The sequence below is a fragment of the Protopterus annectens genome, chromosome 1.part2, assembly GCF_019279795.1.
Source record: "Protopterus annectens isolate FY-2018-M chromosome 1.part2, PAN1.0, whole genome shotgun sequence".
Taxonomy (NCBI): domain Eukaryota; kingdom Metazoa; phylum Chordata; order Ceratodontiformes; family Protopteridae; genus Protopterus; species Protopterus annectens.
The window spans coordinates 725,919,938-725,945,952 of NC_056727.1; the positions used below are offsets into that span (position 1 = coordinate 725,919,938).

A 26,015-nucleotide genomic window follows, 5' to 3' on the forward strand; every position below is an offset into this window, starting at 1 on the left:
GACTGCAGATGCTATCCTGTTCGGACATCTACATTTATGGTAGGTACAAAACTGTACTATGTCCTTCAAGGATGCATCTGCAGTCATAACAAATGGGTAGAATACTATAGCCAAACTAGGCGAGGAGGAAGAAGAATTATGGTGTAGTTAGGATCCCTTGCAATACAGCAGTGGCAAACCCTGCTCGGGATCTAGAGTATAGAGGTAAATTATAATGCTTGGCAAATGTATGCACGGGGGTCCAAGTAGCCGCCTCAATAATGTCCTTGGTTGCCACTCCTCGTAAGAAAGCTGTGGTAGTGGCTGTAGCCCTTGTAGAATGAGGTCTTATGTTCTGTGGAATTGGTTTTCCATGGTAGGAGTAACAGAATCTTATGCAATTTCCTATCCATTTGGAGATTGTCTGTTTGGAAATTGCTTTTCCTTCCCTTCCTGTTGCATAGGCTACTAAAAGCTGGTCAGTTTTTCTGTTACCTTTGGTTCTGTCCAGGTAGTAGCGTAACTGTCTATGTACATCCAAGGTATGCAGCAGTCTTTCCCCCCTGTTCTGTGGATTGGGAAAGAAGGTAGGTAGGTGGATTGCCTGGTTTAAAGACACTCTGGATACCACCTTAGGCATAAATGTAGGATTAGTTCTCATGGACACTCTATCTTGATGGAAGATTAGGAAGGGTTGTACTGCCATTAAGGCTTGTAGTTCCGAAACCCTCCTTGCTGAAGTAATTGCCAGTAGGAAAGCAGTTTTCCATGATAGGTGTTGAAGATCTGCTGTTGCTGCTGGTTCAAATGGAGGGAGTGTCAATTTTTCTAGCACAAAGTTCAAGTCCCATGCTGGTAATGGTGGTTTCCTAGGAGGTTTTACATTCTTGATCCCTCTGAGGAACTGCCTGAGAAGAGGATGCGAAAAGACAGGTGGATCGAAGCTGTATTCTGCTGAAATAGCTGATGCATGTATCTTGATGGAGGAATAGGACAGGCCTGTATGTAGAAGCTCTGCCAAGTACTCCAGGATGTTAGCAATATCTATGTTCGACACATCTTTTCCTCTTTCAGTACTCCAAATGACAAACCTTTTCCATTTTCCTGCATAGTTCCTTCTTGTTGAAGGTCTGCGGGCTTCAAGGATAATGTCTTTAACCCTTTGGGATAAGTCTGGGTTAGTTGCTGTTATGTGATGTTCCAGGCAGTCAGTTGCAAGGTTTTTAGGTATGGGTGCATGATGTTGTAGTTGTTCTGAGTTAACATCAAAGACATCAGGGGTATTGACCACATTCTCCCCTGAGACATGCTCCTCAGCAATGGATACCAGTGTTGTCTTGGCCAATTCGGAGCTATCAGAATTATCCTTGGACGTTCCTCTTTGATTTTCAGTAGTACCTTGTGCATCAAAGGAAGAGGTGGAAATGCATATGCTGTCAGGCCTTTCCAACTGAAGGATAGAGAGTCCACCTTCCATGCAAGTGGGTGGTATGTCCTTGTGCAGAATTTTTTGAGCTGGTGATTGAGTAGGGATGCGAATAGGTCTATTTGTGGCATTCCCCATTTCTTTGTGATGGCCTTGAAGATGTCCGGGTGTAGCATCCATTCGTGAGCATCCGAGGTGGTTCTGCTTAACATGTCTGCTAGGGTGTTTTCTTTTCCCGGCACAAATATTGCCTGTAACTGGATGTTGTAGTTCAGAGCCATATTCCAAAGGTCCAGAGTCATCCTGTATAGGGGGTATGAATGAGTGCCTCCCTGTTTGTTGATGTACCACATGACTGTGGTGTTGTCTGTCCTTATTAAATGGCCTTCTTTGAGGAATGGTCTGAATTTCTGGATTGCTAGTTTTACTGCCAGCATTTCTTTTTGGTTTATGTGCAGGTGTAGCTGGTCTGGAGTCCACAATCCTTGTATGCATTTGTCCAACATGTGCGCCCCCCAGCCTAGGTCTGAGGCGTCCATTGTGATGGTTTGGCTTGCTTGAAAGTTGTGGAATGGCAAGCCTGGGTTTGACTGGCATGCTTGAGCCCACCATAGGAACTCTTGTTTCAGGCATGGGATTATTGGAATTTCGGTTTCTAAGCTGTGCCTGTGTTGAGACCATAAATTCTTTAGGTACCACTGTAGCTTTCTCATATGCAGTCTGGCATGGGGTACCTGGATTATGCATGATGCCATAAAGCCCAAGGCCTGCAGTACGTTTCTTGCTGTTAGTTTGTTCTGCTTTGTTAATGCCAAGAAGTAAAGAGGGAGTTGTTCTTGTTTTTCTGCAGTTAGGAATGCCATTTGTTTTACTGTGTCCAATTCCGCACCCAAGAATGTTCTTGTCTGGGATGGTATCAGTCTTGACTTTTTTAAATTGACTGTGTATCCCAGGGCTTGTAGTAAGCAAATGACTCTTTGTAAATCTGTTGTCAGCTTGCTTTTGTTGTCCGCTTGTAACAGGCAGTCGTCCAGGTATGGATAAATTTGGATTCCCTGTAGCCTGCAATGAGCGATTACTGATGCCAGGCATTTTGTGAATACTCTGGGAGCAGTAGATAAGCCAAAGGGCAATGCTGAGAATTGATAATGCTCTGATCCTGCAAGAAATCTGAGGTATCTTCTGCAATTTGGTCGTATGGGGACGTGCAGGTATGCCTCCTTGAGATCTAGAGTTACCAGCCAACACTCCTTGCCCAGCATGGGAAGAAGTTGCTGTAGGGTCAGCATTTTGAATTTTGGGACAATGATGAATGTGTTTAAGACGGACAGGTCGAGAATAGGTCTCCAACTTTTCTCTTTTCTTGGTACTAGGAAGAGTCTGGAGTAGAATCCTTTGCCCTGTTCTGTTATTGGTACTCTTTCCACAGCTCTCATCTTTGTTAATTGAGCTATCTGCTTTAGAGCTTCTGTTTTTTGATTTGGAGGTAGGTTTGGCATTCCTCTTTTTACTGGTAAGGTGTGGAAGTGGAACCTGTAGCCTTGGTCTATGGTTTGCAAAATCCACTTGTCTTTTGTGATATAGTGCCAATTTTTCGAAATTAAGGCTAACTTTCCGCCTAAAGGTGCTGCTATTTGCTCCCTGGTAGGCGGTGTCAGAGCCAAGTCACTGTGATTGTCCTGTTGTAGTGGCAGTGGTTGTGTCTGTGCCTCGCTGGTTATTGCCTTGCCACTGGCGTCCTCTGTAGGCACCTCCTCTGGATTGATTTCTGCCTCTAGAGAGTCTATTCCTGCCTCTTTGAGATTTTGAGGAGTCTGGAAAGGACCAATTTTTGGCAGGCCAGTTCCTGCTAAACCTTGGGGGCTGAACCTGTAAGAAATCCTTAACTGTTTGTACAGATTTTGCCTTCTCTTCCATTTTCTTCATTACTTGCTGAGCAGGGTACCAAATAGACTGGCCTTATCCATAGGAGCATCTAACAGCTTTGCTTTAACATGATCCGCAAGACCTGTTCTTTCAACCATGCATGCCTTCTTATCACTGTGCCAGTCATGGCTGATCTAAATGAAGCCTCCAGTGCATCATAGCCACATTTTAAGGAATGGTTACTAACCTGCTGAATGTTATTCACCATTTCTAAAACATATTTCTTATCTAAGGAGTCATCAGAGGACAGCTTCTTAGTTAACTGATCAAGCATAAACTCTTGGTATTGGATCATATGAAACTGACAGTTTAAAGCTCTAGCTGAGAGAGTAGCAGAGGTGTAAACTTTTTTCCCCCATCTCTCTAAGGACCTGGATTCCCTTTCAGAAGGGAGAGGGTTTTTTGCTGAGGTCGAGGCTACTGCCTTAGGCCCCTGGGATATAGTCTCAGGATCTGCAAGTGGGGCCTTGTATAGGTGGTGATGAGCGTCTGGCACCCTGTAAAATCTAGCTGGTTTGGCAGGGGCTGGAGGTAAAGTATCAGGAGCAGTGCAAACATCATTAAATGCATCATCCACAACAGGCAGAACTGGAGGTATAGCTAAGGGCCTATGTTGTGGTAAGTGCAGAAAGGTCCTAAGCCTTTTTCTTGAATCTGAGTAATCTTGTCCCTGCCATTGGAATTGTTCTCTCATGGCATGTAAGGTTTCTCCAAAGGAAAATTCCTCTGGTGGAGAGGCAGATGGAATGGATTCTTCAGCATCGGAATCTTCATAAGTAGAAAAAGGAGCCTCTGGCTGATCTGTAATGTCTGAGCCATCCGAAGAATCCTCAGAAGACACTGGCTCGGGGGGCTCTGCTCTAGGTCTCTTTTCTGGAGGCTGAGAGGCCCTGTCTGGGTGAGATTGGGATCCCCTAATTAAGGATATTAAATCCTCTGCCAGAGTAAGCATTTGTGAACTAGAAGTGGGCCTGTGTGAGGGGGGCTTAGCAGGCACTGATTTAACAGTTTTGGCTGCTTTAGCCCTGGCAAAGGCCTTAATAGACATGGCTGCAGGAGGCCTAGCAGCACCACGTGCTGGGGTAGAGACATCCAAAGGGATGGTGTCTGATAATTCACTAGGAACCACAGTAGTAAGCAAAACTTCAGAGGCCGATTCAACTAAGGTAGCAGGAGCCTCAGTAGTAGTCATGGATTCGGCTGAAGATTGACCCGTTTTCTCGGTTTCGGCCGAAACAGAGACACTCACGGCTTGCTTAACCGTGGTTTCGGCCGGAACCGTGGACCGCGAGTGTCGGTCTTTTTCTTTGCGTTTTTTAACAATTTGGGTAGTCGGAGGATCCGACGGCATAATGTACGCAAAATCTGAGTCGAAAAACTGTTCAGCAAACTCCGACCGACGCCTAAGCGTTCGTCGGTTGAAGGAAGCACAGGCTGCTACGTCGTGGTCTGGGCCTAAGCAAGGTAGGCAGTAAGAGTGGAAATCTTTATGAGGTATTTGTTTCCCACAAGTTAAACAGTTATTTACTTTTTCTGACATCGGCTGAGGCAAGAAAGAGTCCCCAATGGGGTACTTAGCTTTTTAGAAGTCTTGAGTAGTATTCGGTAGTAGTAATCTCTGGATCTGACCGACCGGCACTTGCGAACAGCTTCTGCTTCGGGCGCCACGCGGCAAGAAAGACTGAGGAAAATGGCGTCGGCTGATGCCTTTATACCCGAAGACCAGCAGAGATGACGTCGGGTGAAGTGCGACATCAGCCGAAGCCGGACCCAGACTTTGGAATCCGGCCGACCGAAGGGCTGCCTGATGACAGGACAACCCATTTGTTACGACTGCAGATGCATCCTTGAAGGACATCATCTTAATAATCCATGTTGTATGCTTTGTATTTCTTTTGTGGGTTTGCAGGCATCCAGTGTACAGAGTCTTTCCCTTTTTTTTTTTTAGTTAGTGAAACTTTTTTTGTGTGTGTAACAGTACGCTATTCAATGGAGGCAAATGTAGTTGTATTTGTTGTACTGTTAAAGAAGTTATCTTCCTCCTGATATTTGTTTTTATTGTTTTAACCAGCAGTCAGAGAGTCATGTGTGTTTGACACAGTAAATGAATGTAGTGCCATCAGAGAAGTCAGTGAAAATAGTACTGTCACAGAAGTCAGCAGCTTAACAGATAACATAGAAAATGAGAGAAGTACTGTTAGTGAAGACAGAAGCATTCGGATGAAGTCAGTGCCACAAAGTGTTAACTGACAGATATTAGTGAGTACATCACATGTACTAATGCTGCAGATAAGGAGAAAGGCATTCTCAAAAATCATCGCAAACCACATGACGGTTTTCGTTTCCCACTCAAAGCCTTCACAGACAAAAGAAGAAAATCAGGAAGTTCCCTTCGCCAATGTCAGCTGTCATGGCTAGACCAGTTTCATTTTCTGGCATATTCAGTGAAACAAGATGGGCTGTATTGTTTAGCCTGTGTGTTATTTCCAACACCAGCACAGACAGAACATGCAAAGTTATTCATTGAGCAGCCATACTGTAATTGGAAGCATGCCAAAGCTGATATTCAGCGACATTCAGAATTAGATTACCACAAGAAATCTGAGGCAAAATTACATGCTTTCCGAATCACAAGTGACAATCCAAGTCAAAGAGTGGACTTTGCAATTTCAAATGCTTCACAGCTGCAGGTGGCCATAAACAGAGCTCTACTAACCTCTATTATAAAGTGTCTGGAGTACTGTGGAAGGCAAGGGATAGCACTTCGTGGACATAGAGATGACTGCACATCTGACTGTACAATCAACAAAGGAAACTTCAGATCTCTAGTCTATTTCCGAATTGATGCTGGTGACCGAGAGTTAGAAGCCCACTTGAAGACATGCCAAAAGAATGCAACATATATTTCAAAAACAGTACGGAATGAATTGCTGGACTGTATTAAAGAATACATTCAACAGCACATAATAAAGAATATTAAACAACAGCCTCTTGGACCCTTTTATTCCATCCAAGCAGATGAAATTGCAGATATAAGCAACTGGGAACAACTTGGAGTAGTACTACGATATGTGAAGAATGGCCATCCTGTGGAGAGATTCACAGAGTTTATTGCCTGTGAATCTGTGACTGGAGAGGAGATCTGCAATAAGTTGGTCACATGCCCAATAAAGTTAACATTGAATCTTGAGCACTGCAAAGCTCAAGGGTACGATGGTGCTGGAAACATGGCTGGAGCACAGAAAGGCTGTGCAGCTTTGTTTCAAGAAAAAGTACCACATGTTATTTTTTTCCATTGTGCTAGTCACCAGTTGAACCTTGTACTTTCAAAGGCTTGCCACGTTCCAGAAGTATGAATAATGTTAAATATAGTGAAGGAAGTTGGTTTGTTTTTCAAATACTCCCCAAAAAGGCAAAGATGTCTAGAGGAATCAGTGCAGTACATAAATTTACAGCAAAAGGCAAGTGGCAAAAAACCTATAGAAAAACAAAAGCTTAAGTTGCTGTGTGAGACCAGATGGGTGGAGAGACATACAGCCTTTGATGACTTCTATCATATGTATGAAGCACTGATTCACTGTTTAGACAATATTATGAATAACAGAGGGCCACAGTGGGATGGAAAAACTTTGAAAGATGCCAGTGGACTTTACAGTTCAATTACTAAGTCTTGATTTATTGTTTCCTTCCAGTCAGCAAGGTTCTTGTTTGGCTTTACTAAGCCCCTTAGCAAACTTCTGCAATGACAGTCACAAGACATACAGTATGCATATGAGCAAGTCACCTGTGTGCTTAATGAGCTGCAGGCTGTTTGTGCAAACATTGAGAATGAGTTTAGGAATATCTTCAGAGATATGTCAGAAATGGGGAGCTTCTGCAGTAATACTGAATTACCCCTTCCACATGTCTCCAGCAAACAGACTATGAGGAACAATGTGGCTGGAGAAACTTCAGAAGAGTACTGGCGAAGAGCAATTTGTATTCCCTTTCTGGATCACTTCATTCATGAACTGTCCAGACGATTCACTACAATGGCATCAACAGCTATTCAAGGACTCTCACTAATTCCATCAAACTTGAACAGCTTAACATTAGATAGAGAGAGTTCACTTAAAATTATTTTTGACTTGCCTTCACCAACAACATTCCACCAAGAGCTCAGACTGTGGAAAAGGACATGGGAGGCGGGCTTTATCACACAATTCTGCACTGCCAAATGATTTGAAGCAGACCTAGTCGCAAACAAATAACAAAATGTTCCCAAACATTTCCTTTGTATTAAATACAGTCTTGCTCACTCCAGTCACAACTGCTGGAGTAGAGAGGGCTAATTCAGCCTTAAAACTGATAAAGTCTGAACTCCGGAGTACCATGGGACAAGAGCGCCTTAACAGTTTAGTGTTGCTGTTCATGCATAGGGACATCCCGATAGACTACTCCTCAGTAATCAATTTATTTGCAGAAAGACATCCGAGAAGAATGCTACTTATTAATCTGCTTAATTAAGAATCGAACAGTAGTATGATGAAGCTTGTGACATATACTACAGTATGGTATGGGAACATAGAGGCCATCATGAAATGCTTAGTATTACACCCACAAAAAAATTGTTAAGACTTTCTCTCCTGTCATGTATAGTTTTCTACATATCTTTAGATGGTATAACATATTGACAAAGTCAGACTACTAATTAAGTTGGAGTATTACCATCAGAGAAGTCACCTACTCCGCAGGCAACATAGAAAGTAAGATAAATACCAGTAATCTACTTCACAGGCAACATAGTCAATCAGAGCTCTACCATCATAAGTCATTCACTCCACAGGCAACATAACAATTCACAGAAGTACCATCAGAGAAGTCAAGAGTACTACCATCATAGAAGGAATCTACTCCACAGGCAGCATAGAAAGCAAGAGAAGTACCAGTAGTCAGAGCTGTACCATCATAGAAGTCATCCACTCCACAGGCAACATAGAAATTCATAGAAGTATCATCAGAGAAGTCAGTACTACCATCATAGAAGTCATCTACGCCCCAGACAACATAGAAAGTAAGAAGTACTAGTAATCAGTTAGAGCACTACCATCACAGAAGTCCTCTACTCCACAAGCAGCATAAAAAGTAAGAGAAGTACCAGTAGTCAGGGATTAGGTATGCTGGACAGAGTGCATGAACTATGGACAGAAGTTTGAAATATTACCCAGGAAGTTGCAAAAAATTAATTCTAAATAGAAAGAAGATTAAGAAGGCAAAATGACTGTGAGAAGGCTTTAGAAGTGGCTGAGGAAAGAAGGATCTCTAAAGATAATGAGAGCAGGGTACATTATGTAAACCTTTAATGCAGAGTTTGACAGACGATAGCAAGAGAAGTTCAGGAGGGATGTATACAAGAGCAATGCAAAGAAATGGAAGACAACAAAAGGTGAACAGATGTTCAGGAACATGAGTTGTATTAAGGGAAACGTGCAGATAGAAATGGATATGACTGAAGAGAAAATGGAGAAAACCTGACAAAGAGAAGAGAAAAGATCACAGAATTCAGTCAGAGTAGTACCACTGCAGGACTCAGTTGCTCCAAAGACAAAAGTTAATCAGGACACCAACATCACTAACATGTACAATGATGTGTTCTCTAACTACAGCCAAACCTCCTGAACAGTGAAGCTAAATGGACACGGAAAGTTTTAAGGCTGAACCATCAGTTGAATTCTTTAAAATCTGGCAAAATGATAATGTAACACTGCTGCATTTAAGTTGCCAGCAGCTGTGGAAAACAAGGTAGCAGCAATTGTATTGGAAATTGTCAGCTTATATTCAAGTCCCAAAAATGGTAATTGCTACAGAGACTATTCCAATCATAAAACACAGTTGTAGAAAGTACTGCATTCTCCAAATTAGAACGTTTTCCCCAGTGCTGAACTTGCGGTGACTGCAATCCACGCTCAATGAAAGTTCAACAGGACAGAGGTTCACTGTCAAAGACCACGAGTTGGAAGAAGGAATTACTCAAATTCAGATGGCCATGAACTTGGAAAACATTGAACTAAAAACAATTCAAGTTTCATTGAACTTTGACTTGAGAAAGAAGACAACCGGCATTTTTGAACTCCTGGAGACCAGCATTGCCTCCCCCTCCTTCACTCACTCCAGAATTTGTTGAAAGGAGAGAAAAGGTACAGTAGGACTTTTGTTAAAGAAAATTAGTTGTGCTTTAACCCAGAGAAAGAACAGTAAACAATCCAAAAACATAATGGTCAGCTAAGGAAAGTTTTATGAGTTTAGTTTATTTGGTACATCAATTAAATGAAGCTTTTACTAATTTATCCAAACATGTGTCTTGTATATATTTTGTGTTTCATAACAACAAAGTAGAATTCACTGTGGTTATTTCCACCTTCAGTGGGATTCTTTACAAATATATAACAGTCCATATGCCCACTATGCCATGGAAGGAGAATGTGAGCTGGTATGGTCAACAAATTTTTTCCAGGCATGCATTGAAAATAGATGTGCTGTGCAGGAATTACTTTTTTCTGCTACCACATCCACAGTAAAATCATGTGTAACTGAATGTAAAGTGATGTCTTTCCAGACATGATGTCAGAGCTTTTTAAGGTGATCTTATCACAACCACCAAACCAAGTGTCCCACTTTCTTGCTTCCACCCCGGTAGTCAACTAACCAGACTGTGCCCCCCCTTCTGCAAATTCCTGGATCCGCCACTGCATCACTGCAAATACATTCTGGGGCTTTACCATCTCCATGTGAACAACATTTTTGGCTGGTACTGCTGTCTCATACTGTTTGGTTCTTTGGTTTGGCTCGGCTCCTTACTGGATACCACTTCTGTTGAGAATTCACATCTACCCTATGTTTTCATGGATTGTTACCAAGTCTCAATTTCTTTCCACATCTCAAACACATGAAGATAGATGGACTGGTGGATCCTTTAAACTGCCTGCATGTCTGCGTTCTGCAATGGACTGCAGTCCTGTCCAGGACTGGTTCTCTGCCTTTCATACATCACTTACATGGGTATGATATGGTGCTACATAACCCCTGAAAAGGATTAAAAGCAGCTAGTAGAGAATGAATTAATGATATAGATGAATACCTGCTATAGATGAATACCTGCATTTTGATATAACAAAATGAATAATGCTTGTTAACCAGGCAAGTCCACTGAAGATGGTCCCCCTTTTTAGGGGTGACCCAGGAGAAATGTTTGGTTAAATGACCTGCTCATAGTCATAAAGCAGACTCTCTGGAAATCAGTCCCATGAATGCTGCAGGCTCTTCTTCACGCAGCACAGAATCTTAAACCTCTCTACCAAACTGCCAGACACAACACAATCTTCAGAGATTTATGAAACTGGCAGTAAAATACATTTTCAAATAGGAGACAACAGTTTAACAAAATAAATACTACACATCAGTTCTTAGCACAATAATGAAGCTATACCAATGTGTGCCGCTGAACTAAAACATCTGAAATTTGTTCAACCATCAAAAGTATTAGTTTCCCAGACTTTTTGGACTGAAGCCTCTGCAAAAATGTATCAAAACATCAATGTCAGCCTTGAAAGGTAAAGGCTACATTATTCAATAAAGCTTTGCCAATAATTTTTGCCACATATTAGGCAGGGCTGTTCACTCATTCGCATTACACAGAACAAATCAAGGAAAAGCTTACCAAGTTTGCCATTGCTAAGTCGTTTCTGCTCAACTTGGCCTTTGAGTGCTCTCACTTTTTTCAGTTTGGCTTCCTGATTTTCAGCAATTTCTCGAAGTCGCTTTAGCTTTTCCTGCTCAGCAGCTTGTTTTTGCTGACGTTGATCTTGCTGCTTCAGATACCTCAGACGCTGCTCCTTTAATACAGAGAAAACATCATTCCAATGTTAAAAAAAAAAGAAAAGAAAAAAACAAGTTTAGCGAACATGTGTTTAAAATACATACTGCAATAAGCTCTTCAGTGCTGCTGTGGGCTTCTATAATTATGTGGCTAGAACACGAGTCAGGCAAAGTAACAGTAAACTAAAATTAGGCATAGCAAAAAGCTTTGCAGCATACTGTTTCCAGCTACAATCTCAATGCATTTAATTCCGAATTTGAACAAAGAAATTTTATTGATTCATAGGTTAGTACTAGGCTAACTGCCCTTGTGGGTCATTTTAAGCCTAGCCAATTACCCCATGTGAGAATCAAACCCTGCTTCTCTGAAGACAGAAAGACAGTCTGAATGTACACTTACTCTCAAATCTTAGTAGGGGAACACTGCAAATGTTATAAAGTTTCTTTACTTTCACATTCTTTACCCAAGGTATTAATTTACACACAACAAAAAGGACATCACTAGGACCCAGATACTTAGTGGTCTTCAGAATCTTAAAGACAGCAACAGTCAATGAAGTCAAGCTAACTTTGCAAAACAAAAAAAATACATGGCATTAAAACACAAACATACAAATATCCACACATAAAAATAAGGGGAAAGGGAACTATGACTTGTACACACAATGTCAATAATTCCACATTCATGTCGCCCATAATTCAACAAGCCAGGCTGATTTTCAATCACAAACTGCAATGAAACGTGTGTGATACTATAATTACAAAGCTTCACGAATAGTCCTGGTGTGCACACACCTGCCTAGAATTTTTAAAACACGTTTACAAAAGTGAATTCTTCACTGGCTCATACCACTTCCTTTTTGTGCTTGAGTTAAGGAACATGGTCACATTCACAAATTCACACACATGCACAAATAAACTGGGATTAATAAACTAAAAATAAAATCATCAACTGTATTTTCTTCTCTGATTTCCTTCTTACCATATAATCAATCAAGCTATGGCTGAAATAAAACAGAACAAAGGTTGAGTAAAAAATGCACTTTACAAGTCTAAATTGATAACATTCATCTTAATTCAAGACTTCAGACATGTCCTAACCACTAGGACAAAATTTCATAAACTTTACGAACTAAACCTGGGAGAAAGCAAATCTGCAGACACATCAGACTATTTTAGAGTAGGATGCTCAACTAGCCATCCCTGCCAAAGAAGACTATTCTCATACAGCACACATTAAAACTAAAATGCATCTTCAATATGTAAAATGACGACCATTACGAGCAAAACAGCGAACACTTACCTTGGAAATATCCTAAAAAGGGTTCACAGACGGCTATCCCACCAGCTGACTGTCTATACACTATACTTACCTGTTTACTTAAACAGACCAAGGAGATCTTTCTCAGCTACAACACTGTTACCTACCAAAATGTAGACATTGACTAGCAGACTACAAGATATAACAGTTTAAAAAACAGTGCCCAAATAATACAGCACAGGATATAACAGTTTAAAAAAATAGTGCCCAAATAATACAGCACAGAACACAATAAAACGAACAACATTTGCTTATAGACACATACAGGATAAAAGGAAAGTACTGGTCACAACAAAGAGATCAGATGCTGAGCACAGTTAGAAAACAACACAATAAAACATTAGCACATGGTCCATAGTCTAAAAAGTACAACAGTATGGCAACAACAAGTTTAGTTATTTTGTAAACAGTGACTGGCTTGGCTAGGTTTTTCTTGTATTTTTTTTTTTTTTTTTTTTTTTTTTTTTTTAAGAAATGAATTGGCTGCGTCTCCCGTTTACTCTTATTTAGTTGTTAGGTGGAATATTTTGCAGACACCTTAATGTTTATCGACATCAGCTGGGTACAACAACCCTGTGTTTCTACAGTCAAGTTATGCTATGCTGATGAGGTCATAAGAAGATTGAAACATGCATGTCCGTAGCTAGTGGGGTTGGGTTTTACTGGCCTGAATTTGTCCATTAACAGACTTAAAAATTAAAAAGTCATAGGCATTCAGAAATGCCATATTTGTGAAACACCTGTTGTCCTTAAGGGGTCATTTTCATATATCCCATTACTCTCTTTACGCTTTTACTTAATTTTAGAATAGGGAATGCCTATGGGGACAGTTGTTGAGTTGGTGCAATTGTTCCCGTCTGACAATGTAAACTTTATTTTTTGAAAGTACACATAAGCTTTGTGCTTGCAGTAAGTTAAAAGGGGGAGGAGGATTCTGAAAATTTACTTAGTTTTATGTCCCAAGTATTTTCACTGAAGTAAAAAGTTCTGAATATGTGAAACAGGCAAATGGAGATGGCAATAAGCAACTACATAAGAGTTCGGCCTGCCAAACATTAGTGAGTGCACATGAGGTAACAAATAGAAATATACATACAAAACAACTGTCATGTATAAAGGTGGGGGTAACAGACCTTTTCCAACAGCTACTCTAGCCATTTTATCATGGAATGTAAGTGACCTTAAATGTTAAAACAAAAACAGCATTGAATTTTATCAAAAAAGTAGGGTACAAATAGTAATGTTACAAGAGACACATTAGGATAAAAATGAGCATATGACTTTGACAACAAAAGGATTGCAAGGTCGACATTCAGTAGAAAATCAGGCACAAAGGAAAAGGTGAGAAACAATACTGTTTGCTAGAGGGGCTCCAATCATGACAGAAGAGGAAAAAAAAGACAGTAATGATAGATTTGTGGTTACTGGCAGGGGAAGAGGAGGATTGCTTTGACACGTATTTATATTCCACCTAAAAAATAGACTATCGGGAGAAATACTAAGCTTTCAGCAGGGAATATTTTTTTTTAGGGGTGGGGACTAGAACTTGGTTTACAACAGCGAGGATGTACCAGGAGAGACCTAGAAGGTAGCATGCAAAAACAGATGGTAGATCTCTGAAGAAATATATGGGAAAAGTAAATTCAGTAATAGGAACTCAAACAAAATGCAGATATTATTATCCAACTTACGGTAACTGGGCCAAGATGGAGGGAAATTAAATTTCACAAGAGCACATACATTTAATTGAAAGCTCTGACACATCCAATAGCTATTTCAGATCATGCACCATTAAAAACATAAGATAAACATGTAAGTTAATAAAGTAAAATTGAGACACTAGCACAATCTCACTTACCAGTTAAAAACAGAGGAATTTAAGAAATGGATGATGCAAATTATTTATTAGGCAAGACAAATTTCTTCAGAAGGCATTGCTAGTGGGTGGGAAAAATGAAAATATAGTTTAAAAATAGAGTAGAAATGAGGGAGAAATGGAAAAGTAGTAAGACTGAAGATTTAGAGGCAGTGACAATGGTTAAATTATTGCAGAATAAAAGGGAATCTCACAGAACAAGAGGAGCAACTGCATAATGCTAAAGGGAAAATAACAGTGTATTTGGATAATATACATAAGTTTAGAAAGGTTGCTATTAAGCAACTATTTTGGCAACTACAGAGCACAAAAACTTTTGGCACAATAACTTAAGCAAAAAAATAGGGCTGTCCCCAAAAGTAGGACTCCAATGACATGAAAAATAACCAGAGATCAATTCACACAACTATATTACAGATGTTTCAGAAATTTTATGAAACTTTATATAAATCATAGGAATGTGGAAGCCAAGAAAAAGTACAAATGGCAGTATTCATGGAAAACAATTATGCCAAGGCAAGAGGAAGATGAAGTTCAACAATTAAAAAACAAGATCTGAACAGATTACATAAAATAGGGATGTATAATCAATCAACAGGGAAATCTGCAGGAAGAAAAGGTATTCCTGCTGAAGTTTGCAAGCTAGGATGGAAAAAAATGATAAAGATAGAGAACAATTTTAAAAGGAGGGGAAGTGCCAGAATCTAGGATGAAAGCACTGGTGGATGTATTACTCAACCAGGGCAAAGACCATTCAAATGGCTTTACATAAACCAATTTCCATTTTAAGCCATTATTATTAAGTGTATGTCTATACTAGCTAATAGAATGGCAAAGGTGATGCCAAAATTGATATACATGGATCAAAGTAGTTTTGTGGAGGTAAAAATAAAGTTATGTACTTAGCATAACTAACTTGGAATCTGTGCTATCCAATTTCATTCATCATGGAATACGACCTCGGATTCAAGCCCACAAGTGAAGGACAGATCCAGAGCTCAAGCTCCTCCCCTTCCCATAATCCCCTGCTGACCTGTAACCCTCAAATAGAGTTTGCTGGATAAAGTAAAGGCAGCACTATCTGCCCAGGAGACTATCCTCAAGAAAAAAACATTTCTCCAGTTTTACCAGGTCCCCAAAAGGAAGGGGGAAGGAGGGCCGGAATGTAATGAATAATGACAATGGATAGCACAGATTCCAAGTTATGGTAAGTACATAAATCTTTATCCGATGCTATCCATGTCATTAATCATCACGGATGGTCAGAGTCCCCAGCTACTATGAACCTTGGGTGGCCTCAGGGAAGGATATGCCGAAGCACAGAGGAACCAAAGGAAGCCCTGTTCTTAGACGCCACGTCCAACTTACAGTGCAAAACAAAGGTGTGGGGACTAGACCAAGTAGCAGCAGCACAAATCTCAAACAAAGAAAGTTTAGCAAAGAAAGCCGAAGACATAGCCACAGACCTAGTAGAGTGGGGTTTAACTGGTTTGGTTGTCTCCATATGTCTGCTATCATAAATGCAGGAAATACAGCTAGCAATACATCTGAAAATAGTTACCTTAAAAACTGCCAGACCTTCTCTGGCCTGAGAAAAGGCCATGAAAAGCTGGTCCGATTTCCGAAATTCTTCAGTCTTCTTAAGACAAAAACATAGTTGCCTATGGACATCTAAACAATGTAAAGTATATTCCCCCTTATTAGAACAATTAGGGAAGAAAACTGGCTGCTGGACAGATTGGTTGAGGTTAGCTTCCGAAGCCACCTTCGGGACGAACAAAGGATTTGTCCCGAGGGATACCCTATCCTTGTGGAAGACCGTAAAAGGGGGCTTAATGCTGACAGCCTGCAACTCAGAAACTCTCTTGGCAAACATAATAGCCACTAAGAAAGCAGTTTTCCAAGACAGAAACTTAAAATCACAAGATGCAGCTAGTTCAAAGGTCTTTTGTGTCAACACCAGAGTTAAATCCTATGGTGGGGAAGGATATCTGATAGGAGGTCTAAGAAGAAAGACTCGTTTGAAAAAGGCTTTGCACAGTTTGGAAGAAAAAGGGGGACCATCATTCAAATGGAAATTAGAGATGGCCACCAACTGAAGTTTAATCGTGGAGAAACTAACACTTTCCTGAACAGCAAAATATCAGGAATTGGGGCTGAAAAGGGATCCAAATTACGATGTCCGGCCCAAATAGAAAATCTTTTCTATTTATTGGAATACAACTTCTTAGTAGATGGCTTCTGAGATGCCAAGATAATATTTCTCACCTGACATGGGAACCTGGACTGTGAAAAGATTACTGGAACTGGAGGAACCAAGTGGTTAGATGAAGAGTCTGGAGGTTGGGAAGGGGAAGCCCATAGGGGTGGGAAATAAGACCTGGAACGGGATCCAATATCCAGGGAAGATATTTCAGATGAGACTGAAGGGAGAACCATGTCTGACAAAGCCAAAAGGGGGCAATAAGGATGAGAGGGGACTTCAGGTGGCAGGCTTTCTGCAAGACCTTGGGAATTAGAGGAGTAGGGGGGTAAGCATAGAGGAGTCCCGATGACCACTCATGAACCAGAGTGTCCCTGGGTGACTTCCTGTCAGGGAGATTAGGGAAAAGTAGTTGCTGCATTTGTGGTGGACTGGAGAGGCAAAGAGATCGTAGCAAGGTTGACCCCAATGATCGAACATCTGATACGACACTGACTGACTGAGGGACCACTCATGGTGACTGAAGATAGACCTGCTGAGTTTGTTGGCCAACATTCTGGAACTGCCGGGAATGTAAGCTGCAAGAAGAAAATGCCTGGAAGATATCACCCATTCCCACACTCCCATGTCCTCTCTGCACAGGGGATAAGACCATGTTCTACCTGCTTGTTAATGTACCAGACAACCGCCATGTTGTCAGTTTGAACTGCTATAGTGTCAAGAGGGAGACACTCATGAAAGGCTTGCAACGTTAGAAAGATTGTTCTCATCTCCAGGACATTTATGTGCAATTTGGTCTCTGTGGAGGACCACGTGCCTTGAACTGTTCTGCCCCAAAAATGCCCCCCACCCCAACAGGGAAGCACCTGTGGTCACCATGACCTTGGGTGGGGAAAAACAAAAGGGTCTGCCTACAGTTAGGTCCTGAGACTGAAGCCACCAAGCAAAGTGATTTCTGCACATGACTCATCCTGATGGGCATGGATATGGGATGAATCTGAGCAGACCAGTGAACAGCCAGGGTCCACTGCAGAACACGCATGGCAACTGGCACTAACTGGATGGCAGCCACCATCGAACCTAATGCTTGTAGAATTAGATGAGCTGCTTGGCATTCTAGAATCAGCAAACGAGAGACCTGATCTTGAATAAGTTGAATTCTGCATAGGGGTAGTGCTGAAGTCTCAGACACAGTGTCTAGTTGAACCCCGACAAACTCCAGTTTCTGGCATGGAGAAAGATTGGATTTGGGCAGGTTGACCGTGATGTCAAGATACGGAAAGAGGATGAGGGTGGCCATTGACAGTTGATGCCTTGTGGGGGGGCTGTAAGAAGCCAATGGTCCAGGTACGGAAAGACCTGGAAATCTTGCAGTCAGAGATGAGCTGCCACCACTGCCATACATTTGATAAACACCCAGGGGGCTGTGGTGAGTCCAAAGGGCAGGGCACTGAAAAGGTAGTGATTGGCCCCTACAACGAACGTGCATGTGTCTCCTGGAGCATCTGTCGATCTTGATATGACCATACATGTTCCTTGAGATCTGCTGAGCACATCCAATCATCTTTGCACAAGAGAGGCAGAATGGACTGAACAGTGACCATCTGGAACTTGGGCTTCTGAACTGACAGATTCAGTTCGCTGAGGTCCAAAACTAGATGCAGGTTCCTGGTCAAGTCAATTCCAGACCCTCATTGTCCTGTTGGAACCTCCTGGATGGCTCATTTTAGAAGAAGGTCTTGAACCTCGAGATGGGCTAACTCCTTTTGGTGGGGTGGAACGTTCGGGAGAGATTTTAAAACCCGGGGGGGGGGGGTAACCCCTGAAAATAATCTTTGACACCCACTGACCTGAGGAGATATTTGTCCAGGCTAGTGGGTGAAGGGAAAATCATCCCCGTGACTGCCTCCAGGGCAGGACAGTCGGGCAGCGCTTCAGGAGCACTGAAAAGGCTTCTCCGAGAAGGGTTCCCGGGAGCCCTGATTCTGTGTACCCCTCCCTTGCCTCTGGGCCGGCAACTATCACTGAATCCCTTACCCCAGCTTGAGAAGAGGATTCTTGGGGAGCATCCTGGAAGGAGGACTGTGGAACCAAACTTTCTTACTACCTCTCCCAATCTTAGAGAAAGACTGTTGGAGAGTAGAAACTTGATTCCTACCATGGACAAAGTCTTACCCGCCTGCTCACTGCAGCTCAAGGTTTCCTTGACGGAAGGTCCAAACAAGGTTGAACCATCAAAGGGAGCACTGGTAAAGGATGCCTTGAAGGGTTCCGCAAACCCGCAAAACTGAAGCCAGGTGTACCCTCTAATGGCAATTCCTGTGCCACCTGTTCGAGAAGTGGCCTCCGCAGCATTGGAGGTCAACCTCATTGAAGCATTAGTCTGGAAAGTTAGAGTGGACAACTTAGGAGAGACCAGCTTAAGACTCTCTGGAGGCAGCAACTCTGTAACGGAAGTGGTGAGTTCCGATAAATCCCTCTGAAGCCGGGGCAAATGTGCCATGTAGTTGGTTGCCCTCAGTCCAAATGTAGCTGAGGCAAACATGCATTTTCCAAAACGGTCATTCGCATGAGACTCTCCATTTGGGGGGATGGATCAAGGAGCTGTATTCCGGTAACGCCTTCTTAGCAGTGGTGGCCACCACGATGCTATCAACAGGGACTCCCTTACTCCAAAAATCCTTAGCTTTGAGGGGACTGAAGAATTTATCTGCCTTTTTGGGGGGGCACCCAGGTAGAAGATGGGCCCATCCTGAAGACCTTCAGGAACACTGATTCCTCCGAAGATGGGGTAGGAGTAGACCACCCACCTCTTTGCTTGAGAATTTCAAGGATGTTTCCAAAGGACACTTCCTGAGATGGATGCCTGGGGTACCGATCTCCATCTTGAAATCTGTGTACTTGGTGAGGGACCTTCTAGGGGAGTCCAGTTGCCTCCTGTTACACATTCCCTTCCAAGGGGGTTCCTCCATGGTGGGCTCTGGGGAGGACTTGAAAGAGACCAGGACCTTAAGTGGGGCAGTACCCGTCTGAAGGTGCTTGCAGCAAGGCTGACCCAGGAAGGATGATGAGGCCTCACCACCCAAAGCCAAGAGGGGCTGGAAAGGACCTAGAGACAAAGGGGAGGTGACTGCCAAGTTGGAAAAGGTACTCTCTACTGCCCGGAAGGCCGCGTGATGGGACGAGGCTCCCCTCTCCTCTCCCGCAGCCGCACGGGAAGGGAGGAAGGACACTGACACAGTACCAAAGCTCCCAGATGACATTGGCCCCAAGCTGTCCAGGGCCGAAGCCCACAAGGGAAGGGACCGGACCGAAAAGTCCAGGCACAACCCCACCTCTAAGGAAGCAGCACCAACCTCGCAGGGCAGAAGCACAGCATGTTCCGAGGGCAAAAGAACAGAGCCCACCAGGGACCCTGAAGATGTTGAGAAGGGAGCGATAATGGACACAGTCAGCCTCTCACAAGGAATGCTCTGATCCTGGCATTCCAAACCCAGTTGGGTTGGAAGAGGACAGTGAAGTCCCATGGAGGGAGAAGGTCTTCTATGCAATGGAGCTGGGGATGGCATCAAGCCTAACTCGATTTGGGCCTTGAGGAACCTCCTCATCATCCTATCCATATTTGTGGGTAGTAAACTTCTGGAAGACCTGGAAGATGCAGAAGAAAGCACAGAAGAATGCACAGACATAGTCTGAGATCCTGTCAATGCACTAGGATTCCAGGAGGAGGACCAACTCCGATGCACTGGATACGAACTCTTGGACCTGGAGGGGGATATGTTAATGACTATTGGATCCAACAGAAAATTATGATCCGAAGCCCTAAGAGGATCAGATGCTTTAGCTGGCATACCAGATGGATCCGACAAACAGGTCAATCTGGAGAAGGCTTGGATCCCAAGGCCTCCACTGTGTCATATCTGAGAGATTAATCCAAGGCTCTTGGAGCAGAAGAGCCTAGATCAAAAGCCAGGCAGGCTGAGCTGAGATTCAGGTATCTGCAATCAGAGAGCCTCGGCTTTTTTGAAGCAGGAGAAGACCCCTTGGGGAGGGAGGTCTCTTCCTAGGGTCCTGAGTAATTTTGGAAGGAGAGTCCAAAGCCAGTGGATTGCCCTTAGCTAACCCTTTCAGTAACAACTTGTTTCTACACTCCACGAGAGCCCTGGGGTTGAATGCGGCACAAATGTCACATTTAACCTCCAGGCGTGGCTCTCCCAGACATTAAACACACTCCTCATGTGAATCGAATGACGCATCTTCTGATTGCATGAGGAACATATTTTAAAACCTGAAGGATTTTCAGACATCTCAACACACACACAAAAGAACTTTTTTTTGTTTTGGAAAAGGAAGGGGGAAAAGGGCGGGAAGAAAAACCTGAAGCTAAAAAGGGAGAAAATGGGCACCTTACACAGATAAAATACCCATGGGAGGGGAGGAAAATCTAAGAGAGGAGGAAAAGAAACACTTTCAATAATTCAAAAAGGAAGAAAAGAAGAAAAAGAGCTACTTTATCTACCAAATGAAGCACAAGCCTGGATCATGTCCTATGCTTTCAGCAGCAAAGTAGATCAGAGGGTTACAGGCCAGCAGGTGATTATGGGAAGGGGAGGAGCTTGAGGTCCAGATCTGTCCATCAGTTGCTGGCTCGGATCTGAGGTCTGTTCCAAGATCCATCGGTAAGGAGCAAAAAAAAGTTTCCCAACAGGGTACTTAGCTTTAGTTGAAGACTTCGGTTCTGAAATTCGAAAACGAAAATTTCAAGAGTCGGCAGACCGGCACTTGTGAACTGCTTCTGCTTAAGGCACCGCACGGCAAGAAAGACTGATGTAATGGCGTCGACTGCATGTTTTATACCCCTGACGTCATGGAAGAAGGGACAGCAACAGATGCAGGACACAATACTTTGTTAATTAGGCCGAATGAGTGCTACCTGCAAGCAGATAACCCAAATGTAATGACTGCAACAGTGAATAAACTCTAACATCTACATTTATGGTAAGTGTACACAACTGTACTTTCTCTTTCGCCTTTGTTATTTGCTTTACATTTACAGCCATTTGCAAAGAAAAAGTAGAGTTGTGTACACTTACCATAAATGTAGATGTTCGAGTGTATTCACTGTTGCAGTCATTACATTTGGGTAATCTGCTGGCAGGTTGCCCTCAGTCGGCATGAATAACAAAGTCTTGGGTCCTGCGTCGGTTGCTGTCTCCTTTTCCATGACGTCATTTTATACAGTTTTTTCTTAACCCAGATGTCAGGTGCCCCCCAAATGGGGAGCAAAAAAATATATACATCTATATCTATCTATCCATAAGTGTATATATATATATATATATATATATATATATATATATATATATAGATATAGATATACATATAGATATAGATATATAGATATAGATATATAAACAGAAATATATGTAAATGCACTTTTAGCAACAAACTTTACCTTCATCTAAAAGCAAATACACCACAAAGGCTTTAGAATATAGTGAAGGAAATAGAAGTTATAGAAAAAGGGGGATGGCAGGTGGGTAACCCGGACTGCAACAGTGAATACACGAACATCTACATTTATGGTAAGTGTACACAACTGTACTATGTTCTTCATGTTTCACTGTTGCAGTTATTACATTTGGGTAGAATTCCAAAGCTATGGATGGGAGAATGGAATTAAATAGCATTAGGAGTGGCTATAAGGCCCTGCAGAACTGCAGTGGCAAAGCCTGCCCTGGATTTGGAGAAGAGAGGCAAATGATAAAGCTTTGTGAAGGTATGAACAGAGCTCCAAGAATGTCTTTGGCTGGAACTCCTCTGAGAAAAGATGCTGAGGTAGAGGCAGCCCTGGTGGAATGTGACCTGATCCCCTTGGGCACAGGTTTACCATGGTGCAAGTAGCAGAAACGAATGCAGTGGCTTATCCACTTAGAAACAGTCTGCTTTGATATAGCCTTCCCCTCTGATCCTGCAGCAAATGCCACCAGTAGTTGCTCAGACTTTCTTAGAGATTTGGTCCTGTTTAAGTAGAATCTTAGTTGTCTGTGTACGTCCAATGAATGCAGAATCATCTACCCCTTGTTCTGCGGATTTGGGTAAAATGTTGGCAGGTGAATTGTTTGGTTAAGAGCCAGACTGGATACCACCTTAGGCATTAAAGAAGGATTGGTCCTGAGGGACACCCTGTCTGGGTAAAAATTAATAAAAGGTTCCACAGCCATGAGAACCTGTAGTTCTGAAACCCTTCTTGCTGAAGTGATTGCCAAGATAAAAATGTGATATCCACAGTAGCTGCTGGTTCAAAAGGAGGCAGGGTGAGTTTTTCCAGCACAAAACTGAGGTCCCATGCAGGAGTTGGTGATCTTCTGGGAGGCCTTAAATTTTTGGCCCCTCTAAGATACTGTTTAAGTACAGGATGAGAAAAGAAGGGAGGCTCCATGTTGTAATGAGCTGAGATGACAGAGGCATGGATTTTTATTGAAGAAAAAGATAGGCCCTTGTCATGCATCTCAGTCAAATATTGTAAAATCTGAGGGATATTGGGCTTTGCTGTGTCCGTTCTTTGCGCTTGGTTCCAAGCCCAGAATCTCTTCCATTTATCAGCATAAGATTTTCTAGTACTAGGCCTTTTGGCTTCCAAAATGACATCCATCACAGATTTACTGAGAGGTGTTGTTTGAATAATTAAATGATCAACCATGCTGCAAGGTTCAGAGTTTGGATCTGAGTGTGCAGAATTTGATTGTTCTGCTGAGACAGTAGATGAGGTATTTGAGGCAAGTACCAAGGAGGGAGTTGAGAGTATTCTGCGGTGGTGCAGCGGTAGCATTGTTGCCTCACAGCAAGAGGTTCTCCCATTCGATTCTTGGCTTGGGTTGGGAATGCCTTCTGTGTGGAGTCTGCATGTCCTCCCTGCGGTCGAGTGGGCGTTCAAAAGACATGCGTTGAATGCGTGTGCCTTCGATGAAGGTTGGGCATCGGGCTGGAAACTCGACACCATAAAAACCAACTAATCATTAGCGGACCGGAAATCCGCTGTGGCAACCCCTAACCGGGAAAAGCTGAAAGACAAACAACAATCAATGAGGGAGTTGAGACATATTCCTTAGAATTGGGTACCAGTGCTGGCGAGGCCAGTCCGGAGCAACTAGGATCATTTTTGTTTTTTCCTGTCTGACCTTTAGTAAGACCTTGGAGAGAAGAGGCAGAAAGGGAAAGGCATAGACTGATAGGTTTTTCCAACTGAAGGATAGGGCATCCACTTCCCATGCTTGTCTGTGATAAGTCCTTGTGCAGAATTTGTCCAGCTGATAATTTTGGGAGAGGCAAATAGATCTATGTCTGGGCTCTCCCATTTCTGTCTAAACATGCTGAAGATTTGTGGATCCAGTTTCCACTCGTGCGGGTCCATAAGATTTCTGCTTAGGTTATCTGCCAGAGTATTTTGTTTTTCTGGCAGGAAATGAGCTTGAAAATGTATTTGGTAAGTCAAAGCTGTGTTCCACATTGCCATGGCTAGTCTGCAAAGGGGGTAGGAATGTGTACCCCCCCCTGCTTGTTTATGTACCACATAACTGTGGTGTTGTCCATCTTTATCAACAGTTGTTCTGGATGAAGTAAGTCCTTGAAGGCTGTCAGAGCATTCTGAACAGCTAGTATCTCTTTCTGGTTGCTATCCAGATGCATTTGCTTTGGGCTCCATTTGCCCTGAATGCATCTCCCCGCCAGGTGGGCCCCCCAAGCATAGTCTGATGCATCCGTAGTTAGGGTTTGGGTGGCAGGGGGTAGAGTGAATGACAGTCCCTTGTTTTGGTGACATGTCTCTGCCCACCAAAAACTCCTGTTGTAGACAGGGAATGACAGGATTCACTATTTCCAGACTATGACAATGTTGACTCCATAAACTTTTTAGGTACCATTGACGTTTTCTCATATGCAGTCTCGCATATGGAATTAGTAGAATGCAGGATGCCATGAACCCCAAAGCCTGCAGAATTTGTCTTGCAGATAAATGGGTTTTTGTTGCCATTTGTTTGAAGTATGTTGTCAGTTGCCTTTGTTTGTCTGGCGTAAGGTAAGCCATCTGGGCAGTTGTATTCAAGCTTTCACCCAGGAATGTAATTATTTGAGAAGGTACCAGTTGGGATTTCTTTTCATTTATTGTGTACCCTAGGCATGTTAGAAGCCTTTTTACAAACACCAGATGAAGAAGAGTGTCCTTGTCCTCTGCTTGAATGAGACAGTCATCCAGATAAGGATAAACTTGTATGCTTCTTTGCCTGGGCGCAGTAGATAAGCCAAAGGGCAGTGCAGAGAATTGGTAATGCAAAAAACCTGCCTTGAAGCGGAGGTATCTTCTACACAATTCCCTTATTGGGATATGCAGGTATGCCTCTTTTAAGTCTAGAGTCACTAACCAAGCGTTCCTGCCCAGCATAGGCAGTAGCTGTTGTAAAGTCAGCATTTTGAATTTTGGAATGTCCACGAACGTGTTCAAAATCGATAAGTCCAGTATTAGACGCCAGGCATGGTCTTTTCTGGGTACCAGGAAAAGTCTTGAATAAAAACCTTGTCCTTTTTCCTTTTCTGGTACTGGTTGAATAGCCCCCATATCCATGAGGGACATAACTTGTTTCTGAGCACCTGCCCACTGATTTTGTGGCAGATCTGGCCAACCATTTGGAATTGGCAAAGTATGAAAATGAAATCCGTACCCCTGGGATACTATGTTTAATACCCACTTGTCCTGGGTAATTAACAGCCAATTTTGAGCATGAAGTGCTAATTTCCCCCCCAAAGGGGGCTGCCAAAAGATAAGTGCTTGGTGAAAATAGAAGGAAGTCATTGAGACTGCTTACTGTAGGGTTGTGCTTTGTTTCCTCCAGATTTGGAGGTGGAGGCACCCCATTGCTTTGACCTGTAAGAACCCTGTGACTGGTATCTAGAGCCTTTTGAACGCCTGGATTTGCCTTGAGTGGCTCTGTTGGACACAGGAAAGGACCTATTTTTAGTAGGCCAGTGCCTACTGAACCTGGGTGGGTGCACTTGTAAGAAATCTTTTACAGTTTGCATAGATTTAGCTTTGTTTTCCATTTTCTTTAAAACCTCTTCTGCCTTATTACCAAACAGAGTATCATGCTGCAAGGGGGCATCCAACAATTTAGCTTTAACATGATCAGGCAGATTTTGCTCCTTGAGCCAGGCATGCCTTCTAATCACAGATCCACTAACTGTGGCCCTACAAGAGGCCTCCAAGGAATCAAAACCACATTGCAAAGTATGTTTTCCAACCTGTTCTGCTGAATGCAATAATTCCTGTAATTCTTTATTTTCCACACAATCAGAAATCAACATAATTTTCTGTTTCAATAAGCCCATAACATCCTGTTGATATTTAAGCATATGAAACTGGCAGTTTAAGGCCCTA

At 42.6% G+C, this 26,015-nt stretch overlaps 1 protein-coding gene across 1 annotated transcript in view; it reads right to left on the reverse strand.

Annotated features, from left to right (window-relative positions):
- The window catches only part of TP53BP2 (tumor protein p53 binding protein 2), a gene marked incomplete in the record, with an annotated part of 1,836,298 nt that overhangs the window by 1,357,319 nt on the left and 452,964 nt on the right, over positions 1-26,015 (reverse strand). Inside the window, 1 exon segment of the mRNA XM_044060198.1 lies at positions 11,028-11,202. Within this exon segment, the coding sequence (XP_043916133.1) occupies positions 11,028-11,202 (175 nt within the window).